Raw genomic sequence first — 10,000 nt, forward strand, 5'->3', positions numbered from 1 at the left:
AACAGAGATGCAGAATTAGGAAACAGGATTGGTTCAATAGAAATTGCGAGAGGGCTAGAGACCGAAAGACACAAAAATTGAATCAATACAGGAAGAGGCCGAACCCCCAAACATACCAGCGATACAAAGATGCGAGAAACAACTACACGGCAGTGAGGAGAGAGGCAGAAAGAAATTTTGAAAAAGGGATTGCGGACAAATGTAAAACAGAACCAGGTCTATTCTATAAATTCATAAACAACAAATTGCAGGTAAAGGATAATATTCAGAGGTTGAAAATGGGAAATAGATTCACGGAAGATGAAAAGGAAATGTGTGAAACACTAAACGAAAAGTTCCAAAGTGTGTTTGTACAAAATGAAATCTTTAGGGAACCAGATACAATAAGAATTCCAGAGAACAACATAGAACACATAGAGGTGTCTAGAGACGAAGTGGAAAAAATGCTCAAGGAGCTCGGTAAGAACAAAGCAGCTGGCCCAGATGGCGTTTCACCATGGGTTCTGAGAGAATGTGCATCTGAGCTCAGCATTCCACTTCACCTGATCTTTCAGGCATCCCTGTGTACAGGAATCGTAGCAGACGGGTGGAAACAGGCTAACATAGTTCCAATCTACAAAAGTGGCAGCAGGGAAGACCCCCTCAATTATAGACCTGTATCATTGACAAGTGTAATAGTGAAAGTATTGGAAAAACTAATCAAAACTAAATGGGTAGAACACCTAGAGAGAAATGATATAATATCAGACAGACAGTATGGTTTTCGATCTGGAAGATCCTGTGTATCGAATTTACTCAGTTTCTATGATCGAGCCACAGAGATATTACAGGAAAGAGATGGTTGGGTTGACTGCATCTATCTGGACCTAAAAAAGGCTTTCGACAGAGTTCCACATAAGAGGTTGTTCTGGAAACTGGAAAATATTGGAGGGGTGACAGGTAAGCTTCTATCATGGATGAAAAATTTTCTGACTGATAGAAAAATGAGGGCAGTAATCAGAGGCAATGTATCAGAATGGAGAAATGTCACAAGTGGAGTACCACAGGGTTCAGTTCTTGCACCAGTTATGTTTATTGTGCACATAAATGATCTACCAGTTGGTATACAGAATTATATGAACATGTTTGCTGATGATGCTAAGATAATAGGAAGGATAAGAAATTTAGATGACTGTCATGCCCTTCAAGAAGACCTGGACAAAATAAGTATATGGAGCACCACTTGGCAAATGGAATTTAATGTTAATAAATGTCATGTTATGGAATGTGGAATAGGAGAACATAGACCCCACACAACCTATATATTATGTGAGAAATCTTTAAAGAATTCTGATAAAGAAAGAGATCTAGGAGTGGTTCTAGATAGAAAACTATCACCTGAGGACCACATAAAGAATATTGTGCAAGGAGCCTATGCTATGCTTTCTAACTTCAGAATTGCATTTAAATACATGGATGGCGATATACTAAAGAAATTGTTCATGACTTTTGTTAGGCCAAAGCTAGAATATGCAGCTGTTGTGTGGTGCCCATATCTTAAGAAGCACATCAACAAACTGGAAAAGGTGCAAAGACATGCTACTAAGTGGCTCCCAGAACTGAAGGGCAAGAGCTACGAGGAGAGGTTAGAAGCATTAAATATGCCAAAACTAGAAGACAGAAGAAAAAGAGGTGATATGATCACTACATACAAAATAGTTACAGGAATTGATAAAATCGACAGGGAAGACTTCCTGAGACCTTGAATTTCAAGAACAAGAGGTCATAGATTTAAACTAGCTAAACACAGATGCCGAAGAAATATAAGAAAATTCACCTTCGCAAATAGAGTGGTAGACGGTTGGAACAAGTTAAGTGAGAAGGTGGTGGAGGCCAAGACCGTCAGTAGTTTCAAAGCGTTATATGACAAAGAGTGCTGGGAAGACGGGACACCACGAGCGTAGCTCTCATCCTGTAACTACACTTAGGTAATTACACTTAGGTAATTACACTTAGGTAATTACACACACACACACACACACACACACACACACACACACACACACACACACACACACACACACACACACACACACACACACACACACACACACACTCACACACACACACAGTCACACACACACACACAGTCACACACACACACACACAGTCACACAGTCACACAGTCTCACTCACCTGACTGATCATTGTATACTCAATCGCTTCTATTCTTGTTTTTTTCTCCTTTTCTCTTGGCTTAATTTATATACCTGACCTCTCAGTGTTTTTAAATCAGACGATCCCTCGTGTCTTGTCACGCATCACTTGAGAATGAACCATTTAGGTTCGAAACGTTGCGTAAAACTGTAATAAGTAGTATGAATTATACTGTTAATTTTTGTTCTTTTAGTTAATCTTGAACAAATATGACAATTTCGAGTAAACCTCTTCCTGTTAAACTATGTTGCAAGAGCACTAGACAGAGGGATAGAAGCCCTAGTCAGAAGGATAGAATAGATAGAAGTTTTTGTTTAGAACATTAAACAAGAACATTATCATCAGGGAATATGCAGTCATATAGCAAGAAATGTTTCAAAATGGGAACCTGCTGCCAGTATACGCCAGTGTGTATATTTGTTTGTTTATGTCTTGAACAGATGTGTGATAGATGGTCAGGAGATGAAGCTGGTGGACTCCTTCAGTGTCTTTATGACTGTGACGCAAGAACACAGTCACGCGACGACGTCACCCGACCACGCTCCGTCACCGTGCTCCTTGCTCAACCACCCAGTCACGCCCCACATCACCTCGGTGACTGTGTGTCCCCCCACCACCGGTAAGGCTACTGTGTCCCTCCCCCACTGGTGAGGCTACTGTGTCCCTCCCCACCACCGGTGAGGCTACTGTGTCCCTCCACCACTGGTGAGGCTACTGTGTCCCTACACCACTGGTGAGGCTACTGTGTCCCTCCACCACTGGTGAGGCTACTGTGTCCCTCCACCACTGGTGAGGCTACTGTGTCCCTCCACCACTGGTGAGGCTACTGTGTCCCTCCACCACTGGTGAGGCTACTGTGTCCCTCCACCACTGGTGAGGCTACTGTGTCCCTCCACCACTAGTGAGGCTACTGTGCCCCTCCCCACCACCGGTGAGGCTACCGTGTCCCTCCCCCACCACCAGTGAGGCTACTGTGTCCCTCCACCACTGGTGAGGTTACTGTGCCCCTCCCCCCCACCGGTGAGGCTACTGTGTCCCTCCCCCACCACCGGTGAGGCTAATGTGTCCCTCCACCACCGGTGAGGCTAACGTGTCCCTCCCCACCACCGGTGAGGCTACTGTGTCCCTCCCCCACCCCCGGTGAGGCTACTGTGTCCCTCCCCACCACCGGTGAGGCTAACGTGTCCCTCCCCACCACCGGTGAGGCTACTGTGTCCCTCCCCCACCCCCGGTGAGGCTACTGTGTCCCTCCCCACCACCGGTGAGGCTAATGTGTCCCTCCACCACTGGTGAGGCTACTGTGTCCCTCCCCCACCCCCGGTGAGGCTAACGTGTCCCTCCCCACCACCGGTGAGGCTACTGTGTCCCTCCCTCACCCCCGGTGAGGCTACTGTGTCCCTCCACCACTGGTGAGGCTACTGTGTCCCTCCACCACTGGTGAGGCTACTGTGTCCCTCCACCACTAGTGAGGCTACTGTGCCCCTCCCCACCACCGGTGAGGCTACTGTGTCCCTCCCCCACCACCGGTGAGGCTATTGTGTCCCTCCCCCACCACCAGTGAGGCTACTGTGTCCCTCCACCACTGGTGAGGCTACTGTGTCCCTCCACCACTGGTGAGGCTACTGTGTCCCTCCACCACTGGTGAGGCTACTGTGTCCCTCCACCACTAGTGAGGCTACTGTGCCCCTCCCCACCACCGGTGAGGCTACTGTGTCCCTCCCCACCACCGGTGAGGCTACTGTGTCCCTCCCCACCACCGGTGAGGCTACTGTGTCCCTCCCCCACCACCGGTGAGGCTAATGTGTCCCTCCACCACTGGTGAGGCTACTGTGTCCCTCCCCACCACCGGTGAGGCTACTGTGTCCCTCCCCACCACCGGTGAGGCTACTGTGTCCCTCCCCCACCCCCGGTCAGGCTACTGTGTTTCTCCCCCACCACCGGTGAGGCTACTGTGTCCCTCCCCCACCCCCGGTGAGGCTACTGTGTCCCTCCCCCACCCCCGGTGAGGCTACTGTGTCCCTCCCCACCACCGGTGGGGCTAATGTGTCCCTCCACCACTGGTGAGGCTACTGTGTCCCTCCCCACCACCGGTGAGGCTACTGTGTCCCTCCCCACCACCGGTGAGGCTACTGTGTCCCTCCCCACCACCGGTGAGGCTACTGTGTCCCTCCCCACCACCGGTGAGGCTACTGTGTCCCTCCCCACCACCGGTGAGGCTACTGTGTCCCTCCCCACCACCGGTGAGGCTAATGTGTCCCTCCCCACCACCGGTGAGGCTAATGTGTCCCTCCCCACCACCGGTGAGGCTAATGTGTCCCTCCCCACCACCGGTGAGGCTAATGTGTCCCTCCCCACCACCGGTGAGGCTAATGTGTCCCTCCCCACCACCGGTGAGGCTAATGTGTCCCTCCCCACCACCGGTGAGGCTAATGTGTCCCTCCCCACCACCGGTGAGGCTACTGTGTCCCTCCCCACCACCGGTGAGGCTAATGTGTCCCTCCACCACTGGTGAGGCTACTGTGTCCCTCCCCGCCACCGGTGAGGCTACTGTGTCCCTCCCCACCACCGGTGAGGCTACTGTGTCCCTCCCCCACCCCCGGTGAGGCTAATGTGTCCCTCCCCACCACCGGTGAGGCTAATGTGTCCCTCCCCACCACCGGTGAGGCTAATGTGTCCCTCCCCACCACCGGTGAGGCTACTGTGTCCCTCCCCACCACCGGTGAGGCTACTGTGTCCCTCCCCCACCACCGGTGAGGCTACTGTGTCCCTCCACCACTGGTGAGGCTACTGTGTCCCTCCCCACCACCGGTGAGGCTACTGTGTCCCTCCCCACCACCGGTGATGAATGTCACCTTGTGACTGATTACAAAGATTATTCATGAATTAAGGGTTTAATTCTTCAGGATATGTAAATTGTATAGCATTTATCTCTGCATTTCTTCCATCCCAAACTGTTTATAACAATGAATGTTTGAAGGTATTCCCTTTGACGGAATTGTTGTCATGTCTTGTTAAAGGGAGAGATGTGTTCATAGTGTGCATCAAGGAGGTGTCAGAATAACAGATCAGAAATGGTTGACTCATCTCAAGTATTGACTATACAGACGAGGAGTCACAATAACGGGGCTGAAAAATGTTGTCCAAACCACACACTAGAAAGTGAAGAGACGACGACGTTTCGGTCTGCCCTGGACCAGTATTACAGTTGACTTGAGAATGGTCCACGACGGACCGAAACGTCGTCGTCTCTTTACTTTCTAGTGTGTGGTCTGGTCAATAAGTATCGACTATGATTATAATTCCCTTTGTCGCATACCTGGGCTTATCAGTCACCTTAGGCCAACTGTATTGACCTTCAAGTACAACCCATAATAGTTCTCTAACTCTTTGGTACCAAATAACTGCTAGGTGAACAGGTTTATCAGGTGAAAGGAAGATGCCCAACCATTTTTGTCCATGGGGATTGCATCCGGGATGGTGGGTTGTGCGCTGATGACGTATACAGAGCAGTGTGTTGAAGTATCTAGCTGCATTTTGTTACACACTTCATACATGTTATTAGGAGACAATGGCCTCATTAATTGTGATAACTATACTCTTCCCTCACAAAGATCCCTCATTAATCACATGACTATTAATGTAATTTAATCCTCATTTATGTTAACTAGAATGAAATTAATCGTCATCTGAGCACTGTGGAACTGCCCATTGACCATGGCGTGAGCACTGTGGAACTGCCCATTGACCATGGCGTGAGCACTGTGGAGCTGCCCATTGACCATGGCGTGAGCACTGTGGAGCTGCCCATTGACCATGGCGTGAGCACTGTGGAGCTGCCCATTGATCATGGCGTGAGCACTGTTGAGCTGCCCATTGACCATGGCGTGAGCACTGTGGAGCTGCCCATTGACCATGGCGTGAGCACTCTGGAGCTGCCCATTGACCATGGCGTGAGCACTGTGGAGCTGCCCATTGATCATGACGTGAACACTGTGGAGCTGCCCATTGACCATGGCGTGAGCACTCTGGAGCTGCCCATTGACCATGGCGTGAGCACTGTGGAGCTGCCCATTGACCATGGCGTGAGCACTGTGGAGCTGCACATTGATCATGACGTGAGCACTGTGGAGCTGCTCATTGATCATGACGTGAACACTCTGGAGCTGCCCATTGATCATGACGTGAGCACTGTGGAGCTGCCCATTGATCATGGCGTGAGCACTGTGGAGCTGCCCATTGATCATGGCGTGAGCACTGTGGAGCTGCCCATTGATCATGGCGTGAACACTGTTGAGCTGCCCATTGATCATGGCGTGAGCACTGTGGAGCTGCCCATTGATCATGGCGTGAGCACTGTGGAGCTGCCCATTGATCATGGCGTGAACACTGTTGAGCTGCCCATTGATCATGGCGTGAGCACTGTTGAGCTGCCCATTGATCATGGCGTGAGCACTGTGGAGCTGCCCATTGATCATGGCGTGAGCACTGTTGAGCTGCCCATTGATCATGGCGTGAGCACTGTGGAGCTGCCCATTGATCATGGCGTGAGCACTGTGGAGCTGCCCATTGATCATGGCGTGAGCACTGTGGAGCTGCCCATTGATCATGGCGTGAGCACTGTGGAGCTGCCCATTGATCATGACGTGAGCACTGTGGAGCTGCCCATTGATCATGGCGTGAGCACTGTGGAGCTGCCCATTGATCATGGCGTGAGCACTGTGGAGCTGCCCATTGATCATGACGTGAGCACTGTGGAGCTGCCCATTGATCATGACGTGAGCACTGTGGAGCTGCCCATTGATCATGACGTGAGCACTGTGGAGCTGCCCATTGATCATGACGTGAGCACTCTGGAGCTGCCCATTGATCATGACGTGAGCACTGTGGAGCTGCCCATTGATCATGACGTGAGCACTGTGGAGCTGCTCATTGATCATGACGTGAGCACTGTGGAGCTGCCCATTGATCATGACGTGAGCACTGTGGAGCTGCCCATTGATCATGACGTGAGCACTGTGGAGCTGCCCATTGATCATGGCGTGAGCACTGTGGAGCTGCCCATTGATCATGACGTGAGCACTCTGGAGCTGCCCATTGATCATGACGTGAGCACTCTGGAGCTGCCCATTGATCATGGCGTGAGCACTGTGGAGCTGCCCATTGATCATGGCGTGAGCACTGTGGAGCTGCCCATTGATCATGGCGTGAGCACTGTGGAGCTGCCCATTGATCATGACGTGAGCACTGTGGAGCTGCTCATTGATCATGACGTGAACACTCTGGAGCTGCTCATTGATCATGACGTGAGCACTGTGGAGCTGCCCATTGATCATGACGTGAGCACTGTGGAGCTGCCCATTGATCATGACGTGAGCACTCTGGAGCTGCCCATTGATCATGACGTGAGCACTCTGGAGCTGCCCATTGATCATGACGTGAGCACTCTGGAGCTGCTCATTGATCATGACGTGAGCACTCTGGAGCTGCCCATTGATCATGACGTGAACACTCTGGAGCTGCTCATTGATCATGACGTGAGCACTGTGGAGCTGCCCATTGATCATGACGTGAGCACTCTGGAGCTGCTCATTGATCATGACGTGAGCACTGTGGAGCTGCCCATTGATCATGACGTGAACACTCTGGAGCTGCCCATTGATCATGACGTGAGCACTCTGGAGCTGCCCATTGATCATGACGTGAACACTCTGGAGCTGCCCATTGATCATGACGTGAGCACTCTGGAGCTGCCCATTGATCATGACGTGAACACTCTGGAGCTGCCCATTGATCATGACGTGAGCACTCTGGAGCTGCCCATTGATCATGACGTGAGCACTCTGGAGCTGCTCATTGATCATGACGTGAGCACTGTGGAGCTGCCCATTGATCATGACGTGAGCACTCTGGAGCTGCTCATTGATCATGGCGTGAGCACTCTGGAGCTGCCCATTGATCATGACGTGAGCACTCTGGAGCTGCTCATTGATCATGACGTGAGCACTGTGGAGCTGCACATTGATCATGACGTGAGCACTGTGGAGCTGCACATTGATCATGGCGTGAGCACTGTGGAGCTGCTCATTGATCATGACGTGAGCACTGTGGAGCTGCACATTGATCATGACGTGAACACTGTGGAGCTGCACATTGATCATGACGTGAGCACTGTGGAGCTGCTCATTGATCATGACGTGAGCACTGTGGAGCTGCCCATTGATCATGACGTGAGCACTGTGGAGCTGCCCATTGATCATGACGTGAACACTCTGGAGCTGCTCATTGATCATGACGTGAACACTCTGGAGCTGCACATTGATCATGACGTGAACACTGTGGAGCTGCTCATTGATCATGACGTGAGCACTGTGGAGCTGCCCATTGATCATGACGTGAACACTCTGGAGCTGCCCATTGATCATGACGTGAGCACTGTGGAGCTGCCCATTGATCATGACGTGAACACTGTGGAGCTGCTCATTGATCATGACGTGAGCACTGTGGAGCTGCCCATTGATCATGACGTGAGCACTCTGGAGCTGCCCATTGATCATGACGTGAACACTCTGGAGCTGCCCATTGATCATGACGTGAGCACTCTGGAGCTGCCCATTGATCATGACGTGAGCACTCTGGAGCTGCTCATTGACCATGGCGTGAGCACTGTGGAGCTGCCCATTGATCATGACGTGAACACTCTGGAGCTGCCCATTGATGATGACGTGAGCACTGTGGAGCTGCCCATTGATGATGACGTGAGCACTGTGGAGCTGCACATTGATCATGGCGTGAGCACTGTGAAGCTGCACATTGATCATGGCGTGAGCACTGTGGAGCTGCACATTGATCATGACGTGAGCACTGTGGAGCTGCCCATTGATCATGACGTGAGCACTGTGGAGCTGCCCATTGATGATGACCTCATCACTAGTGCGACAGTTCACATAAATGTTCTCATGTAGAGACGCTGCTGGAGGCGGTGCTGCTGGGTCGGGGATTCGCAGTATCTTCAGACTACCTGCAGAAGGCTCGGGAGTGCTTCACCCAGCTGGGCTTCCTCCTGCCGGGCACGGCCCCGCCGGCCCTCTCCAGGTCAGCAACGAGTCTCTCATGTGTACACGTGTCCACCTCCATTTAAATTAAAATTGTATATTTTTTGTAACAGATAGTCGATTAGTTGAAAGAAAATGTGTGGCAATATTTAGCGTTGTGATCCCCGCAGGCTTGTGCAGGCGACAGCTCGCGTGTGTTGTGATATTCGCAGTGCAGTGAGAGGACCTTCAGGCATTACCACCGATGTCGCCATCTTGCGTCCAAACAGATTAGGTCATAGCGGGACGACTAATGAAACAGGCGCGGAAATAACACAGTTAAAACCAGTCCCTGGAGGAGAGTCGAAGTCGGGGGCAGACGGTAAGAACCTTAAAGAAACCATCACTGACACCGCCCAGCCGTCATCGGCCACCTCAGTACGGCTGCAGCTGCCCAGGTCCTCGCAGCAGTTAACTGATCAAGAAATAGTCACCCAAGCCCTTTACGCCGTGCTTACTCCTCTACTCAGTAGCCGAGAGTTAGAATGGCATCGAGTTTTTACAAACATTTTCGACATTAAAGAAACGGTAGACAATGAAGGATCTTCTGAGGATTCTGAGATAGAAGAATCAGTGCGAGAAGTTCTACTAGAATGGGGCTACGGAAGCCAAGAATATTTAGAATCTAGAGACAATTTAGAACCAGGAAAAGATTTGATTTCTGATATTAATGTTGGTTATTTTAACAAGGCACATGCAGATAAAGGCAATGG

The 10,000-nt window shown here is 50.9% G+C and overlaps 1 protein-coding gene across 2 annotated transcripts in view; it reads left to right on the top strand.

The window, feature by feature from the left end:
- The window catches only part of LOC123757021 (dynein axonemal heavy chain 6-like), a 253,215-nt gene that overhangs the window by 103,233 nt on the left and 139,982 nt on the right, over positions 1-10,000 (top strand). For both annotated transcript variants that reach the window (XM_069329440.1, XM_069329439.1), the window contains exons 24-26: positions 2,637-2,815; positions 9,159-9,288; positions 9,419-10,000. The exon at positions 9,419-10,000 is cut by the window's right edge and continues 211 nt beyond it. In XM_069329440.1, the coding sequence (XP_069185541.1) occupies positions 2,637-2,815; positions 9,159-9,288; positions 9,419-10,000 (891 nt within the window). The remainder of the gene's footprint in view (positions 1-2,636; positions 2,816-9,158; positions 9,289-9,418) is intronic.

The sequence above is a fragment of the Procambarus clarkii genome, chromosome 22, assembly GCF_040958095.1.
Source record: "Procambarus clarkii isolate CNS0578487 chromosome 22, FALCON_Pclarkii_2.0, whole genome shotgun sequence".
Lineage (NCBI taxonomy): Eukaryota > Metazoa > Arthropoda > Malacostraca > Decapoda > Cambaridae > Procambarus > Procambarus clarkii.